General features: G+C 65.1%; 4 protein-coding genes across 7 annotated transcripts; 1 reads left to right on the forward strand and 3 right to left on the reverse strand.

The window, feature by feature from the left end:
* The first annotated feature begins 4,511 nt into the window (after positions 1 to 4,511).
* On the forward strand, positions 4,512 to 9,645 carry CLIC3 (chloride intracellular channel 3). Of its 2 annotated transcripts, none has more exons than XM_059143244.1 (6): positions 4,512 to 4,940; positions 5,718 to 5,827; positions 5,911 to 6,036; positions 6,166 to 6,272; positions 6,351 to 6,526; positions 6,619 to 9,645. In XM_059143244.1, the coding sequence occupies exons 1-6, from the start codon at positions 4,905 to 4,907 to the stop codon at positions 6,775 to 6,777; spliced, it is 714 nt and encodes a 237-aa protein (XP_058999227.1). In that variant the 5' UTR covers positions 4,512 to 4,904; the 3' UTR covers positions 6,778 to 9,645. The 2 variants fall into 2 exon arrangements, with proteins under 2 accessions (XP_058999227.1, XP_058999228.1); XM_059143245.1 differs by having other exon boundaries at positions 4,513 to 4,940; positions 5,633 to 5,827.
* On the reverse strand, positions 7,505 to 9,027 carry PAXX (PAXX non-homologous end joining factor). The gene is made up of 7 exons (XM_059143249.1): positions 8,892 to 9,027; positions 8,754 to 8,814; positions 8,451 to 8,500; positions 8,180 to 8,370; positions 8,032 to 8,100; positions 7,803 to 7,887; positions 7,505 to 7,693 (listed from the first exon to the last, which is right to left on the reverse strand). The coding sequence occupies exons 1-7, from the start codon at positions 9,008 to 9,010 to the stop codon at positions 7,654 to 7,656; spliced, it is 615 nt and encodes a 204-aa protein (XP_058999232.1). The 5' UTR covers positions 9,011 to 9,027; the 3' UTR covers positions 7,505 to 7,653.
* Positions 9,646 to 12,870: 3,225 nt separating the features above from the next.
* On the reverse strand, positions 12,871 to 16,647 carry LCNL1 (lipocalin like 1). 3 transcript variants are annotated; one of them, XM_059143247.1, is made up of 7 exons: positions 15,608 to 16,647; positions 15,073 to 15,212; positions 14,576 to 14,649; positions 14,297 to 14,407; positions 13,891 to 13,992; positions 13,663 to 13,688; positions 12,871 to 13,403 (listed from the first exon to the last, which is right to left on the reverse strand). In XM_059143247.1, the coding sequence occupies exons 1-6, from the start codon at positions 15,704 to 15,706 to the stop codon at positions 13,663 to 13,665; spliced, it is 552 nt and encodes a 183-aa protein (XP_058999230.1). In that variant the 5' UTR covers positions 15,707 to 16,647; the 3' UTR covers positions 12,871 to 13,403. The 3 variants fall into 3 exon arrangements, with proteins under 3 accessions (XP_058999230.1, XP_058999231.1, XP_058999229.1); XM_059143248.1 differs by having other exon boundaries at positions 12,871 to 13,688; XM_059143246.1 differs by lacking the exons at positions 12,871 to 13,403; positions 13,663 to 13,688; positions 13,891 to 13,992 and having other exon boundaries at positions 13,999 to 14,407.
* Positions 16,648 to 16,786: 139 nt separating this feature from the next.
* Positions 16,787 to 20,000, reverse strand: PTGDS (prostaglandin D2 synthase). The gene is made up of 7 exons (XM_059143252.1): positions 19,797 to 20,000; positions 18,984 to 19,123; positions 18,813 to 18,889; positions 18,057 to 18,173; positions 17,815 to 17,916; positions 17,221 to 17,246; positions 16,787 to 16,936 (listed from the first exon to the last, which is right to left on the reverse strand). Exons 1-6 carry the CDS (start codon positions 19,908 to 19,910, stop codon positions 17,221 to 17,223), a joined length of 576 nt encoding a protein of 191 aa, XP_058999235.1. The 5' UTR covers positions 19,911 to 20,000; the 3' UTR covers positions 16,787 to 16,936.
* Positions 20,001 to 25,428: the final 5,428 nt, after the last annotated feature.

Here is a 25,428-nt window from a genome sequence, read left to right on the forward strand (position 1 = left end):
GGCCCGCCTCCCTCTGAACAGCAGCTGGAACCGGGAGACTTAGGAGGCAGGGGCTATTCCTGCCTCCCTCCCCTGCCCACCCAAACAGCCGACACCCCCCGCCGGGAGCCAGGTCCTGAGTGGGCCTCTTTGTGCCTTGTTGCCGACTGGGCGGCTGTGCTCTCCGTGCCACCTTCTCCCTGCCCTGGAGCCCAGGGCCCACTTAGGGCCCACAGGCGGGCAGCGTTGCTGGGCTGTGTCAATCTCATCTGGGACGGGGGCTTGCAGGAGGTGACCTCTAGGCTGGGAGTCCAGGACGGAGTCCAGGAGGGAACATGTGCGAAGGTTGGGGGCAGCGTGGAGGCTCCTAGGAACAGGGTGGGGGTAGGGGGCTCGGGCCCGGCACCAGTGGAGCCTGGAGACCAGCCACAAGGAAGGGCCCCAGAATCTGTGTTCCTCGAGCTTGGCCATGGTCAGTGTCCCAGAAGAGACCCCTTCCAGGGGACTGGAAGGGACACCAGACTTCCCAGGAGGATGAGGGTCACGTTTCTCAAAATCCTTTCACCCTGGTTGGGGTGGGTGGTACTGGCAATTTCCGTTTTTTCTTTCTTGTTTTTGTTTTGTTTCGTTTTGTTTTAAGATTGATTTATTTGAGGGGCACCTGGGTGGCTCAGTGGGTTAAAGCCTCTGCTTTCGGCTCAGATCATGATTCCAGGGTCCTGGGATCGAGCCCTGCATCCGGCTCTCTGCTCAGCAGGAAACCTGTTCCTCCTCTCTCTCTCTGCCTGCCTCTCTGCCTGCTTGTGATCTCTGTCTGTCAAATAAATAAATAAAATCTAAAAAAAAAAGATTTATTTCTTTTGAGAGAGAGTGAGTGGGGGGAGGGGCAGAGGGAGAGAATTTCTAGGCGATCTCCCCGCTGAGCGCGGAGCCCTAAGTGGGACTTGATTCCACCACCCTGAGATCATGACCTGAGCACCCGAGCGGAAACCCAGAGCCAGAAGCTTAGCCCACTGAGCACGCAGGTACCCCCAAAGGGTAGTTTTCTGATTATTTCATCCTTTCCGTGCTTATTAGCTGACATTTTCTTCAAACATCTCCCCTTTTAGAAATATATCACTGTGCCGGGGTGCCTGGGCGGCTCAGTGGGTTAAGCCTCTGCCTTCGGCTCAGGTCATGATCTCAGGGTCCTGGGATCGAGTCCCGCATCGGGCTCTCTGCTCAGCAGGGAGCCTGCTTCCCCTTCTCTCTCTGCCTGCTTCTGCCTACTTGTGATCTCTGTCTGTGAAATAAATAAATAAAATCTTTAAAAAAAAAAGAAGAAATATATCACTGTGGATTTACCAGTTTTTAAAAAAATCAACATGCCATTCATTGCTGTCATCTTAAAGATTTTTCTTTTAGGATTTTATTTATTTGTTTGTGTTAGAGCACGAGTAAGGGGCAGAGGGAGAGGGAGAAGCAGACTCCCTAAGGAGCAGGGAGCTCGACACGGGGCTCCATCCCAGGACCCCAGGATCATGACCTGAGCCAAAGGCAGAGGCTTCACTGACTCAGCCCCCCAAGAACCCCATGAAGATTTTTTATTGTGGGAAAATACACTTAATATTTACTGTTTTAACCTCATGTAAGAGTCTAATTCTGTTGCTGTCATTTTTACACACAAACTACCCAGATTCAGCCAGTGGGAACCCCTCCATGGTGGCTTCTGTGTCCTTTTGACCTGCCCAGGACATTTAATTTGGAGACTTCTCCGTTACAATGTCCGGGTCTGCGCTGTGTCTCCCTGCCCCACATCTGGATTCGGCTGTTTTCCAAGGAGCCCTGGTTCCCCCGGGCGGAATGGTATTTGGGACTCCCGGCTGCACTCCGGGTGGGCTCCCTTGGCTCTCTCAGGGGCAGAGCCAGGAAACGCCTGTGCACACTCCCACCAGGACCCCACTGCCGTCCCAGGGCCCCCTCCCCGTCCGTCCCCCTGCAGGTCTGTGTCTCCTTTCGGAACAGATGGCTGAAACATTGCTGGGAAGAGCTGGCAGCCAGGGGCCTCAGGAGAAGAGCGTTGCCGCTGCGTGCATGAGGCCCGGGCCGGCAGCTCCGGGGCCTGCGGGGCCGCAAGGAAGGGAAGGGCGTGAGAAGCACACCCCAGACCCGTGGGCCCTCCGGGGGCTGCTCCGTGGATGCAGGGCTTCGGGGTGGCAGGGAGGTTTGCTCAGGGCCCAGGTGTAGCTTCTGGGTCAGTGAAGGTTGGTGACTATGAGCTTCTGGTCTCATTGACTTAAAAACATGGCTGTGGGGGCGCCTGGGTGGCTCAGTGGTTAAGCCGCTGCCTTCGGCTCAGGTCATGATCTCAGGGTCCTGGGATTGAGTCCCGCATCGGGCTCTCTGCTGAGTGGAGAGCCTGCTTTCCTCTCTCTCTCTCTCTCTGCCTGTCTCTTTGTCTACTTGTGCTCTCTCTCTGTCAAATAAATAAATAAAATCTTAAAAAAACAAAACAAAACAAAAAAAAAACATGGCTGTGAAGTCACAGGAGGAAATCCAAACGTGCCTGAGGACATCCTCTTGGCTTTTCGCAGAAGGCTGGGAGCAGACCCCGACGGGCATGTACTGACAGCGGGCTCGGCTTGCTCTGTCACTGGTCTTGGGCTACAGCGGCTGTAACTTAACCACACTGGGCCTATAAAACGGCAAGAGCATGTTCCCTCATCGTCTGGTGGCCCGAGGCGCCCGATCAAGGTGTGGGCAGGGCTGATTCCCTCTGAGGCTGTGGGCGAGGGTCTGGACCACGCTCCCCCAGCTGCCGGTGGTTTCCTGGCTTTGTCTGCCGCCCTAATCTCTGCCTCCGCCCTCACACGGCAGCGCCCCCCCAACACCATGTGTGTCTGCGCCCAAACCTCCCTTTTACAAGGACACAGTCTGATTGGGGTAGGGCCCCTCCTGACGACCTCATTCCAACATGAAGACTCCTGTAAAGGCTGTGTGCCCTAACATCACATTCTGAGGTGCTGAGGGCTAGGACTGCCACCGTGAAGGCCGGGGCCACAATTCAGCCGCCACGCCACCCAGCCTGAGAGCAGAGAGGCTCCCTTCCTCTGTCCTCCCCTGTGGCCCTACCAGGACTCTCCCACCGATGGGCGGGGGGCTTGCCACCCAGGGACGGCATGGATCTGTTTATTTAATTTTATTTTTTTTAAATATTTTATTTATTTGACAGAGATCACAGGTAGGCAGAGAGGCAGGCAGAGAGAGAGAGGAGGAAGCAGGGTCCCAGCGGAGCAGAGAGCCTGACGCAGGACTCAATCCCAGGACTCTGGGATCATGACCTGAGCCGAAGGCAGAGGCTTAACCCACTGAGCCACCCAGGCACCCCGCTTGGATCTGTTTATATGTTCCAAGTGCATTTACAGGGACACTTACGGGCTGATTCCCAGGGGGCTGAGCCGTCTGGACAGTTTTGCCAGCCAACGGCAGCCCGAGCAACGCGAGCTCACACCCTCACTCCGCACACCTGCCCACTGCAGCCCCGAACCCAGGCTTGTCCTACTTTCTCTCTTGAAATAAGTGTGAAGTGAGACGCACTCCCACACATCCTGTGTTGGTAGATCTTTTCTCTGGACCACCTGGTCACTGGTCCGTTTCACGACTGTTTCTACAGATGTCTAAGGGTATTTTTATACACACAGAAATACCCACGGGAAGGCTGGTGAGCACCTGCGGCCGTGGGGGGTCTTGGGCCCTTCCCGGGGGCTGTGGCGCGTGCCCCGGGGAAGCTGATGAGCAGGCCGACAGCAGAAACACTGGGGCCCTGGAAGGGAGCCAGTGCCCAGCTCATCTGCAGGGTCAGCACCAGGCTGCGTCTGGAAGCCCTGAACCCACGCGGGGTCCGGGAGAGGCCCTGGGGGAGGAGTCAAAGGGGCGGGCAGATCCCCAGCTCCGCCATCTGGGGGCGGAGCCTTCGCAGGCCCCTCCCTTGGGACACGCCCCCCGCATCGGTGGTGGGGGAGGCCTGACTGGGGCGCAGCAGGTTCGGGGTGTGCGCACACAGCGTGTCCTCGTGGGTTCCTTGCAGCCAACGGCAAGGGCAGTCGGGAGGTTGTGGCTTCTAAACCTCCTGGTGCTTCTGTTGAAAAGTTAAGAAAGGGAAGAGCTGGGGCGCCGGGGTGGCTCAGCCGCTTGGGTGTCTGCCTTTGGCTCCAGTCGTGGCCCCCGGGTCCTGGGATTGAGCCCCGGGGACGGCTCCCTGCTCAGTGGGGAGCCTGCTTCTCCCTCTCCCTCTGCTGCTCCCCCCGCTTGTGCTCGCGCTCTGTCAAATAAATCAAATCTGAAGAAGAGGGAGGTGGAGGAGAAGGGGGAGGGGAGGGGAGGAAAGCCTGCCTGGAACCCCACTGGAGGGCAGTAGGTGTGGGCTGGGCTGACCTGGGACCCCGAGCAGGCCCGCGGCGCTCCTGGAATGTGGGCGGGCCTGGGGGCGGGGCTCTGCCAGACCCAACCCAGCGATGGGAGGGGCGTCCCTTTCAGGGAGGTAGGCAGACTGGGAAACTGAGGCTGGGGCCCGGCTGCTCATTTATTTCTCCGACGCGCTCCCCAGCTTTCTGGAGGGAAGCCCGGCAGACAACAGGAGGGCTGCGGAGTTCACGGCAGGAGTGAGTCTGATCCGGAGCGCCCTCCTCCCAGACTGGCACCATCTCTCCCTGCCTCCGAGGCCGTGGCCTCCGCCTCCATCCCACACAACCCTGCGCACTTGGCACCCCCGTCACACCCTCATGCTTGGACGCGAGCACCAACCGCCGGCGTGGGTGACTCGTCAGGGCGGGCCCTGGACGGGGCAGGGCGGGGCACCCCGGGAGTCTTAAAGGACTCTCCAGGCCCCCACCCCTGCCCCGCTGTCGCCGGCGCCGCTGCTGCCCCTGCTGCTGCTGCTCCCAGCCATGGCGGAGACTGCCAAGCTCCAGCTGTTTGTTAAGGTGCCCCTGGGCCGGGAGAGCGGCCTCTGGGATGAGTATGCTCTGCGGGGGGGGCTCTGCTTTCTGGGGCAGGCAGAGGGTCTGCACCCTCTCCCTGGGAGTGGGCTCGCGTAGCTCTACAGAGACTTAGAAAGAGGGACCAGGATGGGGGGGGGGAGCCCAGTGAGCTGTCCCCAAGGGCATCCGGGCGCCAACTCCCAGCATTAGCTCCTGGACCCAGCCCAACGCTTCTGGAGAAAAAGCCCCTCCGTGGGGAGGCAACGATCAGGCCGCTGGAGGCCAGGCCCACGTGGAGCTCGAGGTCAGTGCAGCGGGAGGGGTCTGGGCCAGCTGAGCCCCAGATGCTCACATCACAGCCCAGATCTGTGGATCCCTGTATGGGAACTGCCAGAGCCTGGCCTCCTCCCCACCGTCGGGGTAGGGGACAGTCCTACCGGCCTGCAGCCAGTGTCCAGTTTGGCAGGTGAATCACTCGGAAAACAGCTCACTCGGCCCACCCCACCCCTGTGACCCGCCTGCAGGGCCCGAGCCCCAGGTGCTGAAGATAAGGGTGGAGGGGCCGAGCTCCAGAGCTTGGGTCCCACCCCCGGGTCCCCGTGCCCCTTGCCACCTCCCAGGGACCCAGTCAAGGGCTCTCAGCCGCCACTTGTCCGGGCTGTGCCCGGCCAAGCTGGAGCCTCGGACCGTTTCAGGCTCTTGACGGTGGGAGGCAGCGCCCTCTCCGGCGCAGTTCTTAGGTCGGCTCTCTGTCCTGCTCCTCTACTGCCCGCACCCCAGGCCAGCGAGGACGGGGAGAGTGTGGGACCCTGCCCTTCTTGCCAGCGGCTCTTCATGCTCCTGCTTCTCAAGGGCGTGCCCTTCACCCTGACCACCGTGGACACTCGCAGGTGAGCCCCCGCCTCCACGGGGGCCGCTCCCTGGTCTCTGGCCCTCCTGACCACCCGCTTCTCCTGCTGCCTCATGCCCATAGGTCCCTGGATGTGCTTAAGGACTTTGCCCCTGGCTCGCAGCTGCCCATCCTTCTCTATGACGGCGACGCCAAAACAGACACACTGCAGATCGAGGAGTTTCTGGAGGAGACGTTGGGGCCCCCTGAGTGAGGGCTCTGGGCCTTGAGGGGGGGTATGGGTCCCCCCAAGGAGGAGCCCAGGAAGAGCGCTGCGGGTCTCGCGGGGAAGGGGGTATAGCCCGAGGGTCTGACCAGAGGTCCCCTACTTCCCCACAGATTCCCCAGCCTGGCGCCCCGCTACGGGGAGTCCTCCACGGCCGGCAACGACGTCTTTCACAGGTTCTCGGCCTTCATCAAGAACCCGGTGCCCACGCAGGACGATGGTGAGGCGGCTCTGGAGGCCCGGCGACGGTGGGGGGAGTTGGCCCAGACCCGGGTCTCACTGTGCCCCACCCCCCCAGCCCTGTACCAGATGCTGTTGCGAGCGCTCACCAGGCTGGACGGCTACCTGCGCACGCCCCTGGGGCACGAGCGCGCGCAGGAACCCCAGCTCCGCGAGTCGCGCCGCCGCTTCCTGGACGGCGACGAGCTCACGCTGGCTGACTGCAGCCTGCTGCCCAAGCTGCACATCGTGGACGTGAGTGGCCGCGCGGGGCGCGGGGCGCGGGGCGCGGGGCGCGGGGCGCGCGCTCCACAAGGCCCTGACCTCGTTGCGCCCCTGGCCCGCAGACGGTGTGCACGCACTTCCGCGGAGCGCCCATACCGGCCGAGCTGCGCGGCGTCCGCCGCTACCTGGACAGCGCGCGGCAAGTGAAGGAGTTCAAGTACACGTGTCCGTCCAGCGCTGAGATCCTTGCGGCCTACCGGATGGCCGTGCGTCCCCGCTAACCCCTCCCCCGCCATCTCCAGCCACCACCTGCCCCCTCTCCTACAGCCCCATAAAGGCAGCTGTGCCCCAGGGAACATGTCCTGACCTCCGGGGGACCAGAGGGCCCTCGATTTCTGCCACCGCCAAACCCCCACCATGACCCCATAGCTCCACCTGATAGCCCAGAAGGACAGGGGCAGAGAACCCAGTGGGTGGTTCTGCCCAGCCCTCCACTCACCCTATCAGGCGTGGCGGGGGACTGGATTGGGCTCCCAAACCAGTCAGGCCAGGGTGGGGCAGCAGGATGGCCAAGGCGGGTGGGGACCAGGAGCCCAGCCTGGGCACCTAGGGGCTCCAGGCCAGTGGGTGGGGCCAGCCCACATTCCTCAGCCCTGCCCCAGGGAGCTGCCCCCCCCCCCTCCACAGGGGCCAGTTTGCAGGCAGTGTGGGATTCCCAAGGCTGGCGGGGGAGGGGGATCTGGGATAAGTGTGGGCCTGGAGTAGTTGGCAACGGGGTTCCAGCCTTGAGGAGCCCTGCCTTGCCTTCCAGGCCCTTGGCTCCTATGCAGACCAGGCAGGGGCAGCTGGGTGAGCCCAGAGCTAGGGACCCCCACCCCTCCTCCACCCCAGGGAGTGTGAAGGCTGCTGCAACAGCTTACTGCTGCCCGGCCACGTGCCAGGTCCCAGGTCCCAGGTCCCAAGGAGATCTCTGACCCCTCTCCCCCAGCCAGCCCCCAGGAGCCGGAGTGTGGCCAGTTCCTCCCTGCGAGGAAGCATTTATTCGACGGAGAAGGGATGTGGGGAGCAGGCGTGCCCGACCCTCCGGCAAGACGCCTCTCAGAGGCTGTCCCCACTTCACAGGCAGATGGCTGGCGGGATCGCACTCTGCTGCACCCTCAAGGGCTCTCAAAGTCTACACCACCGGCTGGTTTCTTACTAGGAGAGAAGAGGAAGTGACACTGTGGTGTTGTGCAGGGGGGGGTGGGGGGGTACAGCAGCACCCCCGGCACCGGAGGGAGGGACAAGTGGCCGAGTGGCTGAGTACCTCTTGAAGCCGGGGTTGATGAGGGACTCTCCTGGACACCGCCTCCTGACCCCGAGTCCAGGGCCGCCTCTCTGAGCATCTGGGTCTGAGAGAAACAGGACAGGAGGGGGGTCCTGAGTCCTGTCCAGTTCAGGGCCACAACCCCTTCTCCACACGCATCCTCTGGAGTTGGACTCTTGTTCCGGGGAAGAACACAGCCCCAGCCAAAGTCACGGGTGACAGGCCTTACCTGGTAAGAAGAGCTGAGGCCCCACCAGACAAGGGCTCTTTCTGGGGCTGGCAGCTGTCATCTCCGCAGCTGGGGAAGAAAGCCCAGAGTGCAGGTGCGAGCGGGGGCGGGACCCAGTGAAGACTCTGGGCACAGCCCCCCACCGTACCTGCCAGCTGCCTCGTCAAGGTGCACACTTGGTCTGCCAGCCTCAGGGTCAGCGCCTGCAACCTGGAGGCTGCCTCTGGGCCCGGCACCTTGGAGAGGGCAAAATCCAGTGCTGAGGGCCCCCCTGAAAGGGTGAGGGATGCTTGGTCCTCCTGCAGGACGAAAGTCAGAGCTCGCTGCTCGCAGGCTGCCCTAGGAAAGGAGCGGTGCTGAGTGCTGTGTCCAGACCCCCCTGCTCCACACCCGCCCTTCCTCCCTGCCCAGGGGCTCACCTGAACCGGGAAGTGATATCCTCAGCCGCGCTCAGGCCAAAACGGGCTTTCTACAGGGCACAGGGGCTGGTCACCAGCTGCCCAAGACCCTGGAACCGCCCCAAAGCTGCCTGATCCAGAGCCACCCCCGGAGGCCGGGCCGATCTTGGGCCTACAGCTCCAAAGCTCAGGGAAGGGTGTCCAGACCCGCCTCCCCCCACCCCGGGGGGACCCCAGACCGCCCGCCTCCATCTCATAGGTGGTCCGCACTGCAGTCGGGGGTGCTGGGGGCTTCCGGGCCCTCCCGGGAGCCCCGCTACCCACGAGGGCCGCCAGGCTGTCCGCCGTGAAGCAGGTGCTCCATAGCTCCGCCGCGTCGGTCACACTGCGGGGGGAGCGGCTGTCAGACCGGCCGGCCCCCGAGCTGTCCGCGCCCCCAGCGCCCCGCGCGCCGCCACTCACTAGAGGTTGAAGGCGCCGGGGCCTCCGTCCTCTCCCTCCCCCTCGCAAAAGCACACGAAGCGCGGGGGTCCGGGGCCCGGTGGCAGCGTGCAAAGAGGCGGTGACAGCGGCGGCACCATGACACCACGGCGAGCGGAGGGCCACCCACCGGCCCGCGCGCCTGCAGGCCTAGGGCGCAGCGCGGGAGCCCAGCTCCGGAACGGGGGGCGGGGCGCGAGCGGGGCCCACGGGGCCTGCGCGGGGCGGGGCTGACGGCCCTGTCCCCGCCCCGAGCCCCAGAACCGCGCGGGGCCGGTGGGGGGGGTGGGCGCGGCCGACCGAGTTTAGGGCGCGGGGCGGGGCCTGCGAGCCTGGGGCGGGGCTCTCCGGGGCGGGGTCCCCAGGCCCGCGTGGGGGCCTCTGCCCGCCTCCCTGCCCCCCACAGCTGCGCGCCCGCGGCCCTGCGGAGTCCGGGGTTCCCCGGGTTTGCGCTTCGCCCCCGGCGGTGCCAGCGGCCTCCTCCTGCGGTTCCCACCGGCCCTCGCCGTCCGCGAGATGTTTCTCGCGTCGCCTTCAGATCCGCCAAGCCGCACCCCGGCCCGGTGCAAAGGGAATAAACTACGCGACCCGTCCGTCCCCCGCCTCCGCCCGGCCCCTCTCTTGTGCCCGGCGTCCTCGGCCTCGGGCACACCTTCACCCGCGGACAAGGTCTCTGGTCGCCTGGGGCTTGTGAGATCTAACGGGACGACAAATAATAAACGTGCAACTCTCGGTAGCAGTTTGAGCCGTTTGAGCTCTGACCTGGACAAGAGGGGGCCGTGTGCGCCAGGACAGGGGATCGCGGCCGAGGGAGCCCGCAGCGGGAAGGCCCGCAGCCGGCACCGCACAGGTCTGCTCCAGGCTCTGCAAGAGGGCGAGGGTGCACCCTGGTGGCCACAGGGAGGCGGCTGGGGGCTGCCCAGGCCATACTGGTGCGTCCCCTGCAGGCCTGCAGCCCAGCCTGGCCCCGTTCTGACCTTCCCCTGGTTGACACCCTCCCGCTCCTGCTTCAAGACCTTTGCCTGGCACACCCTCCCCCAGACTCACAGGCTTCCTTCAGCTCTTCAGTCAGAGGCCTTCCCTAGTCCCTTACGTGGAGGTCCACAGCCCGCCCAGCATCTGCTGCGCTCTCTCCTGTTTTATGTACTTGTTTTCCAGACTTGTCCCCATAGACAGTCTATTCTGGTTTCCACACTGGGCCGGCGGCCTCTGAGACGGCCCCAACCATCCCTCCTGCCGTGCTCCAGCTTTCACGGATCGGCCCCTGAGTGTGGGCTGCGCTCAGTAACTTGCTTCCGGCCAGTAGAATGCTCTAGAAGTGGCGGGCTGTCCTTCTCCCTCTCGGAGTTGCTCACCACGATGTGTGGCAGCTCTGGGATCAAAGGACCAAGGCCTGGCCAGGGTTCGTGAGGGAGCTGCCACGCAGACCCCTCCCAGGGGAGCCTTCCGAGGGGCAGTGTCCACCAGTGGACAGCAGCGTCCTGAGAACTCGTGGGCCAGAGGCCCCAGAACACCAGGACCAGGTTCCCGACCCTCAGAAACTGGGGGGATGCTATATGCTTGTTTGCTTTAGGCCACTGAATTTGGGGTAATTTATATTCAGCAGTAGGCCACGAATGCATTTATCTCTCCTGTCTATTGGCCAGTTCCCCCAGAGGTCCACAGGGCAGGCCTTTCTGTCTGTTTCTCCTGCCACAGCATTGCCAGAGCTCAGACACTGCTTGGCACAGAATATTCAGTAAATATTGTGGAGGAAGGAGTGCAGAGTGGGGAGCGGCAGGAGGGTGTACGCAGGGGTGGGGTGGGGAGTGCTACCATGGATTTCTGTGTGCAGAGCCTGTGTTGAGCACCATGAGAGGCCGCTGAGGGCTGTAGGGGTGGAGGCTGGGGGACAGGAAGAAGAGCAGAGGGCTGCTGAGTCCCTCTGGGCAGAGCTGATGGACACGGGGCCGGGGGCTCAGAGAGCAGGGGAGAGAGCTCAGGGCGAGGAAGGAGGGATAGCAGCTGAAAGCAGGTGGTGAGTGTGGAAACAGCATCCCCTGAGGCCGCTGGGCAGGGGCGCTGCTTTGCTATATGAACTGGGACAGACGTGGCGGAGGCTGCCCTGCCTCTGGCGGGGGGACCATCTCCAAGGATATGAGCGTGGAGTCCCCGGCCCCGAGGACCGCTCGAAACATCAGCCCCTCCAGGCACAGTGCTTGGGGCCTGGACAATGTTTCCAGGAAGAACGGGGCAGGCTGAATGACGGCCGGTCAGGGTCAGCTTCCGTGGGGAAGGGGCCTGTGCGGTTGTGGGTAGGGGCCTTGAGATGGGAGAGTTTCCTGGCGCATGTGAATGCAGTCCCAGGTGTGCTGAAGAGAGAGGCAGAGGGAGGTTTCACCAACAAGAGGAGAGGCAGTGTGGTCAAGGGGCCAGAGGCCCCGCGTGACGCAGCTACCAGCCGCTGGCCGCCACCTAGAGGTAGAACAGGCAAGAAGGCTTTAGTGGGGGTGTGGCCCTGCCCGCCCTGCGATCTTGGCCCAGGGAACCTGATTCTGGCCTCCAGAGCCACGAGAAGGTAAATGTTAGGTTTTAAGCCACCAAGTTTGTGATAAGTTGTCACAGGATCCCCAGGGAACTAGTTCAAGACCAGGAGCAGGGATTCGTTGCAAAACGTGAAAAGAAAACCGAAAAATCTAAGTTTAAAAAATTACACAAATATCTGGACAACATGCTGGATCGCAGGTCTTCAGCCCCTCAGGCCTCGTGCAGGGCTGAGTGAACTGGGTGAGGCACAGGTGGGCGGCCAAGGGACACGGCTAAGGAAGGCTCCAGCCACAGCGCCGGGGGCAGGGCAGCCAGGGCTTGGCGTCCCAGAGGCCTAAGGAGGGGCACACAGGGTGGCATCTGAACAGAAGATTCCAGCAGAGCAGAGTGAGCCGACCTGGCGGAGAGCTGGGGGGAGACGCCCCAGGCAGGAGCCACATGCATCTCAGCTCTGTGGCCCCCTCGGGGCCACCTTGTTCAAGGGACACAAGCTGGTCAGCAGGGCTGAAGGAAGGAGGGTGTGTGGTGGGGTCAGAGGAGGGCCGGTCAGGGACAGCCTTCTTGGCCAGCCGGGGACTTCGGCCTTTCCTATCAGTGAGATCTGGGTCTTCTGGGCAGAGAACCGGCTGCGGGCTGCCCCCGTGCGGAGTGAGCGGGCGGTGCAGGGCAAGACTGTGAGCCCCAGGCCGGTCTGCAGGTGCCTGGCTGGGAGGTGGGGGGGGACGGACGGACGGACGGACAGCCCTCCTGGGATCCAGAGGCCCCGTAGGGCTGCCCCGCCCCAGAGCGGAGCCTCTCTCCGAGGAAAGGGTGTCCAGAAGGCCACGAGGGGCAGTTTGCCTCTCCCCACTCCAGATCCTTCCCAGGAGAACTTCCCACACTACTCCCCAGGAGAGCAGGCACCCGCCTCTCCACTTCAAACCCTGGTGTTGCTGCCCTAGCGTCCTCCGCCCCTTCTTCTCCTGTCCCCATGGAAGCCAAGTGACAAGTGACCGGCCCACCGACCGGCTGATGTGTCTCCCGGAGCTCCGACAGCATCTCCCAGCGGACGCCCCTTAGGTGGCCAGATGGCACCTTGTCCAAGAGTCGGGAGCAGAGGTGGGTGGGTGGGTGAGCTCACAGGTCACACATGTGGGTGGAGACTGGGTCTCTGGACCCTCCACACACTCGTCCTGACCCCCAGGGCTTCAGTTCCAGACTGGGGTCAAGCTGGGGCCGGGAGGAGACCGAGGCAGGCCCCTGCCTCAAAGCGCCCACAGAGGGGTCAGGGGCTGGCTGTAGGTCAGGGCAGCAAAGGCGGGGGCCGGGGCCAGGTGCCGGTGCAGGTGTGGAGGAGGCTGTTAGGGGCTCTCAGGCTGTGGGGGCTCTTTATGCCTGTCACATCCTACCCCAGAAGGACCCCAGTTAAGGCAGTGATTACGGCAGCGAATCTGGCAGGACAGGGTTGAGGTTTTATTTTAATTTTTGAAGATGTTATTTATGTATTTGTCAGAGAGAGAGACAGTGAAAGCAGGAACACCAGCAGGGGCGTGGGAAAGGGAGAAGCAGGCTTCCTGTGGTGCAGGGAGCCGGATTCGAGGCTCCAATCCCAGCACCCTGGGATCCCGGCCTAAGCCAGAGGCAGATCTTTAACCAGCTGAGCAAGGGCCACACCCCAGTCCAGGGTTGGGGGTTGGCGAGTGGCAGGGAAGGCCCCGGGGCGTCCCTGTGGGTCTGTGTCTGCCTCAACTTTCCTCGCAGCGGAGCCTAAGCTCCCCCCGGGGCTAAGGGCCGGCCCATGCCAGCTGAGCAGGGCGTCCCCCCGCCCCCGGTCAGAACCCCGTAGAAGAAATGCACAGCCGTGGGCTTCAGGAGATGATTTATTGTGCCAGGGAAGGGATAGCGGAGAGAAGTGGTGTGCGCTCTCTGGGGGAGGCCTAGCGTGTAGAGCGTGGGCCCCCACGTGGGTGCTCCCGGGCCAGGTCCTTCCTTGCAAACAAGACAGCAGGCGGAGCTGGGTGAGCACCATCTTCTTGCCTCCTGCCTGGGCCCAGGCCGAGGGCCCCCACTCTGTTCCTCCCCACTGCTGCTTGCTGTCCCCCTTTGATTCCAAGGCACGGTCCCCACCTTGTTCCCAGGATGAGGACCCCCACTGTGCAGCTTTTGGCCAGGAGGGACCCTGGGGCATGGGGCACGGGGCACTGCACGGTCTGGGGAGGGGTGTCCAGGCCTGGCCCTGGGTACTCACCTAGGAGAAGGCGCCAGCACACTGGTCTGTGGGAGAGAGTGGGGCCTGAGGAACCAGCCAGGGCCCCTGCCCCGGTGGGGGGGGAGACCCCCAACCCTCCCTGAATAACCAAGCCTTGCAGCCTGTGCACGAGCACCGAGCACCGTCTGGAGGGCACCATCTGCCCCGCCCCCCCGTTGGAGTCTGGGGTCTCCCGCAGCCCTGAGCCGGCCTGGGGGCGGCTCTCACCTGATGAGGGCAGCAGGGCACCCTGGCTGGGGTTCAGGCCAACTTGGGGCGCCAGCTGCTGCATCTTCTGGGCGCCCTCAGGAAACAGCTCCGGGGCGCGGGCTGAGGGCAGGGAGAATGCGTGAGCAGAGGGGTCAGGCGGGGGTGGGGGCTGGTCTGGAGGAGGATGGGGGGGCTGGGAGGAGGGGCTGGGTGGGGAGGGGTCCGGAGCCCTCTACCACAGACACAAGGGTCCCAAGGAGACATTGGAGGACAGCGGGTCCCCCTGCGTGAAGTTGGAACTTGCGGCAATGTGGACAGCAGTCCCGACCAGCCTTGGGTGCAGGGCTCCTAGAGGAGAGGCCTGTGCCTGGGGACCAGTGGGGGCGCAGGGGTGCTGGGAGCACCTCCGGGCTGGGCTGCCCACCGTAGAGCTGCAGCCAGACGCTCCTGACGCCCTCCTTCTGCGCCTCCACGTACAGCACTGCGAAATGCTTGTAGTCGGTGGACACCACGCGGATGTCCGTCTGCGCCAAGGCTGGAGGGCAAGAGCCAGCTGAGCCTGCTGCCTGGGGGGGGTGTTTCCCACCCCCACGCCCCCACGGCCTGGCCCCGAGCCCTCCTGGGGCCCCCCACCCCACGGCCTGGCCCCGAGCCCTCCGGGCCTCACCGCCCGCTCACCCCGCACGGGGGCACGTGCTCTCACCAGTGTCGCTGAACTGCCCATCCACAGCACCCTTAGTGAAGGTCGTGTCCACCTTCTGGCACCCGCCATCAGACCTAGGGTGGGGAGGAACCACGGCGTCTGAGCGTCCTGAAGACACTCCCCAAAGGCATGGAAAAGCCACACCTTGGGCACTGCTGATCACGCAGGGTCAGCCGCAGCTCAGGCCGCCTGGCGCCCCGAGGCCCCCCTCACCCTGTGCTCAGAGGTGAGAGACTCACCCAGGGGCTGGGGACCGGACAGACAGCCAGGAGACGTGGGGTCTCCCCAGCAGACTCCCACATGCAGACACAGGGACAGGACTCCTCTGGGGCTGGGACACGGGCACAGAAATCTGAGCCCGCTGCCTGACTGCGCGGGGGGCCTGGGTCCGAGTTCCTACGGAGTCGGGGACGCCTCTGGTCCCAGGCGGCTCACCTCTGGCCTCACAGTGGCAGGTCTAAGGCCCAGACTGAGGAGGGGCTCATGGGGTCACTTACGTAGAGTACCCAAACTTGAGGGCCAGGTCACCGTTTGCCAAGGGGGTCACTAAGACCACGGGCATCTTCAGGTTGTCCTTGGTGTCTAGGAAGCCCTGGTCATCCGATGCCACCCCGACCACATACCAGGTGCCCTGGAACTACAGGGAGGGTGCAGGAAGAGCTGGGGGACAGCCCTGCGCCCACCCCAACTCTGACCTAGCATGGCGGCTGGCGGCTGCCACTCCTCCTGATGTGAGGCCTCGGGAGTGGCGGTGGGCACCAGCCACAGACCGAACCACAGAGCGGCCTGAGGGGCTGCTGTCCTCCCCCACCTGGCCCACCCCCAGCTGATGGGGCAGGTGGATGGGGCTCTCTCCCCTGCCCCCCACCAGTTTGAGCTGAGCCTGGGCCAGAGAGTGCGGGGCAGGCTTGGGCTCTTCTGGCCTCCAGCCTCTCTGGGGAAAATGCTGGCCCCTGGACCTGGATGGAGAAGCCAGGGTGGTCAACCCTGAGGAGAAGGGGATGGGTCTGGCATGGGGGTGCCTGGGCCCACCTGGCTGGCGTCAAAGTTGGGCTGGATGGGGACCTCGGCCTGGCCTGGTGACACCCCGAGCAGGGCGAAGACCCAGCCGGCCACCAGCAGGTGCAGCATCCTGGACGATGGTTCTTCGCAGGACAGCTGAGGTGGCCTTTCCAGCCCAGGCTTTATGAGCCCTGAATGCCCTGGGGGGCTGGCCTGCTGGCCCAGGACCAAGCCCACTGAGATTAGGCTGGGATCTGGTTGTCCCCCGAAGGGACCTGGCCCAGTAGGGTGCTCAGAGACCCGCCCACCCCCGGTGGCCTTTCCTCCTGAGACTTCAGATCCGGCCAGGCCGGGGGAGATCTTCAGACAGGTTTTCTGAGATGTCTGCCCCTAGCTCTCCACTCAGACACACACCCTAGTCCCCCTCCTCCAGGAAGCCTGCCAAGAAGCTCTCAGCCTCATCTCTGGGCCTCACAACTCTTGGTGCCTCTGTAGGGCCTGGCTGAAGTCTTCCGGGGCAGGGGGCGCTGGGGGGTGAAATGTGGGGGCTGCTGCCCACTGTGAACCAGGGGGGCACAGGGCAGAGCAGGGCTGGTCAGGGAGGCTGTGCTCTGGGGCGCCAGGGGTCTGGTGAAAGTGCGGGGCTAGAGAACAGAGCACAGGAGGCCCCATGTGGCTGGAGGGGATGTGAGGGCGTCCCGTCATCAGCCTGCCCAGTCCGTCCCAGTGTGGGGTGTGTGGACAGGGGGGCCACCTTCCTCTCTGTCCTCTGGGTCCCTGATCTCCGCCCAGTCTGAGGTCCTGACCCCACGTCTTCAAAAACCCGGCGAGCGCAAGGCTCCCCGGGCCCTCGGGCCTCCAGACTCGGAGTGAGGGGGCAGCTGTCCAGGGTGGAGGAGGTGATCGGCTCCAGCCCAGAAGCAGCTGGCTGGAGGGGCTGTGGCGAGGTCAGAGCCGCGGTGAATTGGGGGAGGGCCACGATGGGGCTGCTCCCTGCTTTGGACCCGCCCCACCGGGAACAAACACTAGCGGCCCCTCGCCCACTCCTCAGGGGGTCATGAAGAGCCAGGCTCAGAGACTTTCTGGGAAGGTCTCTGGGAGGGAAACTGAGGCCCAAAGTGAGTGGGGTGTGGTCAGGTCCGCAGGGAGAGGGCCAGAGCCAGGCTGTGGGCAGCGAGGACCGCAGAACAGATGGGCAAGAGCTCGATGCTGATTTGCTTCTGGAATTTATTCTCAGAGCCAGGAGGACGCCTGAGGGGGCAAAGGTGGGGGCAGGGAGGAGCCAGGGCTGGGGGCTTCGGGGTCTTGGAGGAGAGAGCAGAGCAGGGCAGATGGCCGGGTCCTGAGGGCCGGGGTCACCTGGCAGAGAGAGTGGGGCCAGTGGGTGGGGCAGGCAATATCGCCCCCCCTCCCTGGCCACAGGGAGCTTCTCCAGGAACCCCCTCCCATTGACCCCACCAGTTCCATTCCCAGCCTCCAGCTCCTCTAACCCCCAGGAATCTCGTGAACCCCAGTGGAGCCCCTCCCCCTGGGGCAGCCCCATGTGCCTGGGACCACCCTTGCATGGGGGTTGGGGGGTGCGGGCGCTGGCGGTGTGAGTGGACACTGCTGGGTGAAGCCAGCCCCCCGCTGGCCACACTCACCTACTTGTGCTCCTCCATGCATTTATCTGCCAAGAAAGACCCCCAGGGACTGTGGTCAGTGCCCCAGGCCAGGGCCACTTTCCCCGCCCCCTCTTGGCAGCCCTGGAGAACTGGTCTAGTCGAGCACCCCCAAAAGTGCTGAGTCCATCACACTCCTCCAAGGGGGGAGGAGCCCTGTCCCCACTTGAGCCCTGAGCAGGCTGTCTGCCTCAGGGAAGTCCTGGGCCCTGAGCCCCCGTGTGTTCCTGTAACACCCCCCACACACACTGGTTCTGTTTCTAGTGCCCGCCTCCCACCATGCTGGGGACCCTGTGTCCCGAGGGCTGACCAGGGGCCTGGAACGCCAGCTGCTTGGTGAAACTGGGGAGGTGTGGGGGAGGTTCCTGCCGAAGGAGTACCTTCCTGTGTCCCGCCCAGGGGCTGCAGGCCAAGGTCTGGGGTGAGAACAGGCTGCCTCCAGTCCAGAGGCCACAGTGTGCCGATCACGGTCCGTGGGCGGTCTGGCCGGATGCACCCCGCCCCCGGAATCAGGACACTGTCTGCCTCAGATCTGACCTTAATCCCCATCCCCATCAGATTAGCAACCCCCCTTACCGGTCTGCGGCAGGAACACAATGGTGTCCTCTGTGAAGCCCTGGGTCTTGGCAAAGGTGCTGAATTTCTCCTTTATCTCGGCCCTTGGGGTCTGGGTGCGGCCTGCGGTGGGAAGGAGAAGCCACTGGCCTCTGGTCCTCTGGTCCGAGAGGACCCAGGCGGCCCCACCCCCGCAGCCTGGGAAGCCCCCCAGCAGGCAGCCGTCTCAGGCCGGACTGTAAGTCCCGGGGTGGGGTGCGTACTGTAGAGGGTGGCCATGTGGAAGTCCCGGCCGAGGCCTTTGGTGCCCGCGGTGTAGAGAAGCGCAAACTCGTCATAGTCTGTCGTCACCACCCACACGTCGTGGGTGCTGCCCCAGTCTGGGAAGCGGGGAGGGAAGCCGGGTTGGGAACCCTGATCCCAGACCTCCGGCCCACCTCTGCCAGGGAGGGGTGCTCTCTCCCTGGGCCAGCTGTGGGAAGGAGCCGGGGAAGACCCTCCGAGAGAGACAGGTGGCCAGCCCCCAGCTTCCCGCCCAGACAACCCTGAACTCTGCAGGTCCACTGTCCTCCAGCCAGAAATCCAGGAGGTCAGCAGACACACAGGGTCAGAACATTAGGGGTCACGGTGCACCCACAAACCCCTCGGCCAGAAGTGGGAAGAATAGGAAAGATTTCCCAGGGGGAGGCCGTCCCCAAGGAAGGGGGGTCAATGGTGGGGTGGGGGGTGAAGAGGCCCCTGGCCCCCTCCTGGGCTGGGAAACCTTGGGGAGCAGTGAGGGAGTTGGGGGGCTACCATTATTGGGGGCAGGGAGGGGCCTGGAGGTCAGCCCCAAAGAGGACCCAGGGGCGGAGAGAGGGTTCGTGGACCCCCCCACCCGAGCCTGGGCAGGTCCAGGCCAGACCGTGGGCTAGCAGACCCCCGTGGAGGGGCCACCAGCCCGCCCTCTGTAGTGCTGGCGCTGGGGGGTCTCCCGGTGGGAGCTGGACCCAGGGGGCCCTTGAGGGGGCCCCACTCACGGGGGCTGGTGTAGCTGTAGCAGCCCGGGGTTCCTGCCGGCTGCAGCAGCAGGGTCCGCGTCTCACACTGTTCTTTCCTGGGGGCAGGCCACGGAAGGGGTCAGGGGTCAGGCCAGGGGCTGTCCCTAGACCGTGGCCCTGGGGCGGGGAGCACCCGGCCTGCCGCCCCACCTGAGGAAGGTGGAGGTGAGGTTGAGGCCTCCGTCTGCAGTCGGGGCCACCACGGACACGCACATGGACAGCGCGCTCTTCTTCTCCCGGAACCAGCTCGAGTTGGAGGCGAGGCCCGAGGTGTACCAGCGCCCCAGGAACTGCGGCGAACGGACCCGCGCGCGGGTGGGCCAGGACCCTCGCGGGCGGGCCCCGCTGGCGGCGGGGGGTGGGGCGCGGGGAGCCAGGGAGCCCGCTCCGCCCCTCCCCTCCCCTCCCCTCCCCTCCGCTCCCTCCCCTCCCCTCCCCTCCCCTCCCCTCCTCTCCCCTCTCCCCCACGGCCTCCAGTCGGGCCCCGCCCCCCCCACGTGGGCCCGGCTGGTAGCGGGGCGGGAGGGGGCGATAGAGGCCGCCGGGGCGTCCCTGGAGGGGGCTGGGGCGCGCGCGACGCTCGGGTTTGCGCGGCCGTGCGGTTGGCCGGCCCCGTCGCGCGCTCGCACCGCGTGACCCGGGACCCAGGTGGGAACGGGCGCCTGTTCCCTCGGGCGTCGTGAGCTCGGCGGAGAGGGGGACGCGCCGGGATGGCGCGGGCGCGCGTGTCCGCACGTGGCGTGTGCGCGCTCACGGACGCGCGTGCTTCCCTGCCGGCCAGGGAGCCGCGGCTCTGCTCTCTGGGTTGGTGACGGCCGCAGGCCCGGGGACCGAGGCCCTTCTGGTCAGCCTCCTTCTGCTCAGCTCCCTTCCCAGGAAGACAGCTCGGCCCCAGAGAGCGCCCCCCTCCCCCAACAGGGCCCTGTGCCGCCCCGGGGGGGACTGGGCAGGGGAGCCCCTCACCTTGTCCTGTTGGAAGTTGGGCTGCAGGGAGACCTGGGGCTGAGCCCCCGTCTGCAGGACCCCCAGGACCCCCAGCAGGACCAGTCCCATCCGCAGCGTGTGCAGAGCGGTCATTGTCCTGGAGCTGAGTGTGTGACCAGGGCCTGTGATGCCAGCCGTGCAGAGGGAGGGCGGCGGCAGGAGGAGCAGAGGCCACTGGAGAGACCCCTATATATGGGCCTGGCTTGGCCTCCACCCAGGGCCCAAGGACAGCCCACTGGAGGCTCGTGATGCCTGATGCCGTGATGCTGGGGACGGACAGGGCGCTGGAGGCCAGCTACAGCCTCGCCCCCCGCAGGGCTGCTTATGTAAGAGGCTCTGACCATGGCCTGGGCTCTGCCACCTGCCGCTGAGCGAGGGCAGAGGCTCCTGTGAGGCTGGTCCTCTCTCCAGTCCCAGAGATGCCGCTCTGAGCATGTCTGACCTGGGGCTGGGACCCCTCCCCAAGACCTCCCATCATTCTCTCTCACTGCCCAGGGACCCTGGGAAGGGGGGGGGGGGACTTGCATTGTATGAGTTTGGTTCTGAAAGGCCCAGTGGGCTGGATGGTGACAGCCCAGTTGGGCCGCAGTAACCAAGGTAACCAAGTGGGTAACCAGGCGTGCTGGGGACAGTTTCCCCCACAGCTGGCTGCTGGGGCTGTGGCTGGGGTCCCCCTGGGTACCCTTCTCAGCCTGGGGCCCCCCAGCCTGGGGCACAAGCCACTCTTTGTGTGAGCTTCCAGTTACACTGGTCCTGCCCGGCAGTCCGGCCGTGAGTGCCACGGGGGACTCAGGCTGTTAACCGCTGCGCACAGAGATGGTGTCTCACTGCCCGCAGAGGCCTCCCTGGGTGGACAGGCTGTCTCTGAGGTCCTGTGCCCTATTGAGCCCTCACAGGTGACCCTGTCCTTCTGCTTCGGCCCCAAGTCATCCCAGGCCGGCGGGGGCTCAGCGCAGGGCAGCTCTGGCCACTGTGAGCAGGAGAGCGTCTTGGGGGAGGCGAGGAGGCAGGGCCCTGGCCCTGGGAGGGGAAATGAGGCAGGGGGAAGAGTTCCTGTGCGGACACGGACACGGACACGGAGAGTTGGTGGCTGTGGTCGGGGGTGGGGGGACAGGGGCTGGTCATCTGCAGACACAGGCCCAGCCCATTCGGGGGGGTGCAGACCCCCGTCCCAGGGCTTCTGCCCAGAAGCTGGATTCTTGGCAGCCCTGGCCTCTGACTTTGGACCGGCCCCAAGGCTGTTCAGAAGTGATCAAGGGGGAAACGTGGGGTCAGGTCAGCTCCCTGAATGGGACCAGCATGAGCACGGCCACCCACCTTGTGAGGGCAGGAGGGCGGGTACCAGGACCAGGGGTCCTAGCAGGGTGGGGACATCTGTACCGCAGTCCCCACCAGCTTCTGGCCCTGGCTAGCCCCTTGCCCTGGGGCCATTGCCGGGGTGAGGGGCTGAGCCTGTCCTGGTGGGACTGGCCGAGTCTCCCCTTGGGAGGCTGGGATCTCAGAAATCCTGGAAAAGCAAGTGCGGCAGTTCTGCGGAAGGGTTGAGAGTGCTCTGCGGGTGGAGGGGGCTGGGCAACCACGGGGCTGGGCAACCACGGGGGCTGGAGCCTCTTCCCCCTCCCCGCACCTTTGTGCTGCGGCCCTGACATCCAGGCCAGGGACGTGAGGTGCCCTCCCTGGGGGGGGGTGCAGACTGGAGCACCCTAGGGGCCCCTCAGTTGGGCAGCCTTGGGGGGCAGCTGGGTGGGTTCCTGAGCTGGCAGGGGGCTCTGAGCAGAGGTGGGGTGAGGTGGAGAGACAGGAGACACCTGGGAGGGAAATGGGAGAGTGGGGGGCGGTGGTGCAGGGGAGGGGGCAGAGGCTGGCCTAAGACTCCCACCTCCACCCCGGCTCCTCGAGTGCCATCCATAGACTGGGCTGTGGGACAACAGTCCGTCAGAACAGGCAGGATGTGGGGTGCTGACCCCAAGACTCTGCAGTGCCCCTGGGCTATCCTAGGAATCGGCCTGGGAGTTCCCTCCAGGATGGGACAGGGGCAGGAAGAGGACTTCGGAGGAAGGCCTGGGGGACGAGCCTGCAGCCCCAGGTGGGCACTGGGCTGGCAGCCCTTTGGCCTTAGGGAGGTCTGTGGCTCTCTGTGTGGCCGGGCTGCAGGTCCCTTAGCAGCCCAGGATGCCCTGAGACAAGGGCATCTCCGCCAGTGGTGAGTCTACGCCTGGGCTGAGGCAATAAGTTGACCCAGGGCCGTGGGACCCAGAGTCGGGGGGAAGCGGTGACCCAGGACGCAGGATCCTGGAGATACGGGCCTGAGCAGCTCTCATCTGGGAAGGCTGGGCTAACCTGCCAGGAAGGGCCCTTGTGACCAGACCCCCGGGGGCCCCACAAATCCTGGTGGGACAAGGTCCTCCTGAGGACAGAGTGGCTCCCGGGAGCCCCTGTGTCCCGTCCTCAGACCCAGCGTCAGGGACCGCGTCCTCCCCCGCCATTTCCCTGGTGGGAAGCCGCAGGCCAGTTGTCCCCCCCATGCCCCTTCTCCCCCAGACGGCCACGAGCAGTGGGCCGGGGAGTGCTGCCGGGGTGGGCGTGGTCCAGAGGCCTGAGCCTGGGCCTCGGTTGCTCGGTCCCCCTATGGCCCAGGTGGCCTTCCGTAAATACGGTGGAGGACGCGGCCTGACCTCACACCCCCTCTCATGGAGGCCCCTGGGGCAGGGCCGGGTGGCCGCTCTTGTCTGGGGTCTCTGAGAGTGGGGTCCGGACTCCGGGGGGGAGTGGTCTCCTCCAGGAGACCCTCCAGGCCACCCAGCAGCTCCTGCTGGGGCAGCTCAGCAGACAGCTAAAGGAGCAGGGTGACCTGGTTGGGCAGGGACAGGGGGATCCTGACTGGTGGCCACCTTCCTGAGCCTCAGCTTCCCCATCTGTGCGGAGGGCCTCAGGCCCCTCCCTGCCCTCTGCTCCAGACCTCCTCAGGCCCTCCCACAGGGGCCCCTCCAGGCCCTCACCCGTTCTTTCCTCAAGGTGACCCTGAGCAGAGGGAGGGGCGGTGGAGGCCTGGGCTTGCCCCAACCCAAGGGCCTGAGGGACAATTTCGGGGCTCAGGAAACAGGTGCCACAGGGTCTGTTGGGCCGGCAGGTAGAGGAGGCGGGGGAGCCGGGACTCCCGGGCTGCGGGGGTCTGGGTGTGTGATGGAGATCTGGGAGGGGGAGGGGGCGTCCAGGAGCCCCCGAGCCGCTTCCCTGCCTCCTCCGCAGTCACAGGACTCCCCTGCACTCCTGCCTCCCCCCCCCCCCCCTCCCGTTCACTGTGCTCGGAGCTGAGCCCTGTGTGGTCAGCAGCTCTGAGCTGGCTGTCTCTGCTGCACCGGGGGGCCCCTGCTCAGCTGACATGGGGATGGGGGATGGGGGGTTCGTCTGTGCTGGACGCTGGTGCTGGGGAGGCCCCTCCTGAGACCATGTGTGGCTTGGCGGGTCTCAGAGGGACAGGGTGGGCGTGGCTGACAGTGTGCTTTCCTGAGCCCGTGGCACGGGGGATGGTCTCTCGGGGGGCCCCTGCCAGGCCCACTGCAGCACCCAGCTCGCTCAGGACACAGAGACAAGGCTGAGCACCCCCGGGGCCCTGCAGCCCAGGCGCGGGGCTGAGGACGGTCTCCTGCCTGAGGACAGCTGGGGCAGGAGGATGCTCTGACGGCAGTGGCTTTGGGACACGGGGTTGTCAGGAGTTGGCCTCATCTTGGAGAGGTCCTCAAGGCCATTGCTCTGCCTCTCGTCTGCCAGGTCGGATAGAAGCTGGCGGCCAGGGCCTAGGCTTGACCTCATTCTTCGGGGCCGGGGGGTGGGCCACAGATGGCTCTCCAGGGCTGAGGCTGTCCAGGCGTCCTGGTGACTTCTCACTGACCTGCGGCTCACAGTGTCCTCTGGCCTCAAACAAGGACCTCACAGGGACCTGTGGACCCCACCCACCTTCTGCTTGGCAGTCAGCTCCCCCCAGTCTGTGAGAAGGGGCCTTGAGGGGGGCCCTGAGCTGCTGAGCAGGGGTGGCCACCCTGCCACGCTGCCCCAGGGCTCACCCCCCGCAAGATGCTCTTGCTTTGGGAAGTGTCGAGGAGGCTGGCTGTTGGGTTCTCAGAGGGTTTAAGTCTGGAAGAGGCCGTGCTCTGGCTCAAGGAGAAGCTGCTAGAGAGAATCCCCCAAGGCCTTATCCCCTTCCCGGGAGAGCTCCCCAGATGCCATCAGTGGCATCTCTGGGCCGTACTGGGACCGAAGGCCACCTAGGGCAGGTGGCCAGGAGCTAGCACCTGCCTAAAGCAGAGAGCTGGGGGTAGCGTGGTTAGTGCCTCTGGGTTGGGCACCAGGACCCAAAGAGGAAGGGGGGGGGGGCAAGGTCCAGCTCAGAGCTCCTCCCCGGCCAGGAATGCTCTCTGTCCCTCCCCTCTCTGACTCCCAGGCCAGCCCAGCCTCCACAGCCACGCTGGGAGAGATAGCTGCCAGGTTGCCAGGAGTCTGCAGAGAGGGGACAGGGACAGAGAGGGGCCAGGACAGGAGCCGTGCAGGAGAAGTGCGGCCTGCATGGTCTGGGCAGAAATCCAGAGTCAACCTCATGTGGGGCCCCTGAGTCCTGTCTCGACCTTACATGGAAGGGTGGCTGTCCCGTGGGGACCCTGGGTGAGGCTGTGCCTCGTTTCCAGACCCCGCCAAAAGATGGTCAGGCTAAGCTGAGGCCATTCCGGGCCAGCAGGAAGCCAGCGCTGGGGGCTGCCCCGGGAAGGGGTCCGGCTGCCGCCGTGCTCCCGCACACCCCCGCCCCCCATAGCTGTGACACTCAGCACCAGGGCAGATGGCTTCCAGAAGGGTCCAGCGAGGCAGTAGTGGTGGGGGCCGGAGCCTGCCCATCACCTGTGTGAGGCCTGGGGGAGAGGGCCTTGGGCGGGTTAACAAATAGGCCCTCCTGGGTCCCCGTCAGCTCATCTGGGCGTCCCTCTTCGCAAACACCCAGAAGGCCAAAGGACAGTCTTGGGCAGAGCCTTGCTCATTCAGGGACCCAGTGCAGTCTCCTGATTCTGGAAGATTTCTTGGCTCTATCACGGGGCCGCGTCAGGCTGGTCCCGGCGTCCACAGGGGTTCCTGGTCCCAACAGAGGAGAGCTGCTGCTACGGCCCAGGGCTCGCGTCCTTGGTCTTTGGCTTAAGCCAGCCCCTGAGGTGGGAGCTCCTGCCTTTCCCTGGGGGCCCAAGGTGACTCCACGGGGAGGCGACCAGAGTTCCAAGCAGGCCCAGCACCAGGGCGGTCACCTGGAAGGCCTGGGGAGCTCTGGGCTCTGTGGGGCCGGGCAGCGGGCACCCTGGGCATGGGCGCCCATCATGGCACCCGGGGAGGCCCTCCAGGGGCCTGCATGACCCTGCTCCCCGGGCTCCTGGCCGGCCTCTGCTAGATGCCATCCACGGTGGCTCTGTCGGTCCCGAGAGCCCAGGACCGCGGCCGGCCCTCCAAGCGAGGGGCCTCAGGGTTAAGTGAGAGGGGAGGACGCCCCACTCCCACCCGGGCTAGAACCTGTGCTCTGGGAGCCAGCTGTGGCCTGGCCTGCCGCCCTCGCCCACCCCGCGGGTCACCGGGCAGG

This window comes from Mustela lutreola, chromosome 12 (assembly GCF_030435805.1).
Source record: "Mustela lutreola isolate mMusLut2 chromosome 12, mMusLut2.pri, whole genome shotgun sequence".
Lineage (NCBI taxonomy): Eukaryota > Metazoa > Chordata > Mammalia > Carnivora > Mustelidae > Mustela > Mustela lutreola.

Bases quoted from the DNA above. Each gene is read 5' to 3' on its own strand.
- PAXX (XM_059143249.1), bottom strand. From the start codon at position 9,010: ATGGTGCCGCCGCTGTCACCGCCTCTTTGCACGCTGCCACCGGGCCCC. The intron at 8,101-8,179 runs GTACGGTGGGGG...TTTCTTCCCCAG, and splicing joins CTTGACGAGGCAGCTGGCAG to CTGCGGAGATGACAGCTGCC. The intron at 7,694-7,802 runs GTACTCAGCCAC...CTTCTCTCCTAG, and splicing joins ATCAACCCCGGCTTCAAGAG to TAAGAAACCAGCCGGTGGTG.
- LCNL1 (XM_059143246.1), bottom strand. From the start codon at position 15,706: ATGCTGCACCTGCTGGTGGCCGGCTGGGTCTTCGCCCTGCTCGGGGTG. The intron at 15,213-15,607 runs GTGGGCCCAGGC...CCCTCCCTGTAG, and splicing joins CCAACTTTGACGCCAGCCAG to TTCCAGGGCACCTGGTATGT. The intron at 14,408-14,575 runs GTGAGAGCACGT...CTTGCCCTCCAG, and splicing joins TGGGCAGTTCAGCGACACTG to CCTTGGCGCAGACGGACATC.
- PTGDS (XM_059143252.1), bottom strand. From the start codon at position 19,910: ATGACCGCTCTGCACACGCTGCGGATGGGACTGGTCCTGCTGGGGGTC. The intron at 18,890-18,983 runs GTGGGGCGGCAG...GCCTGCCCCCAG, and splicing joins CTCACCTCCACCTTCCTCAG to GAAAGAACAGTGTGAGACGC. The intron at 17,917-18,056 runs GTACGCACCCCA...TTCCCACCGCAG, and splicing joins CCACATGGCCACCCTCTACA to GCCGCACCCAGACCCCAAGG.
- CLIC3 (XM_059143244.1), top strand. From the start codon at position 4,905: ATGGCGGAGACTGCCAAGCTCCAGCTGTTTGTTAAG. The intron at 4,941-5,717 runs GTGCCCCTGGGC...CCCGCACCCCAG, and splicing joins AGCTCCAGCTGTTTGTTAAG to GCCAGCGAGGACGGGGAGAG. The intron at 6,527-6,618 runs GTGAGTGGCCGC...CCTGGCCCGCAG, and splicing joins CCAAGCTGCACATCGTGGAC to ACGGTGTGCACGCACTTCCG.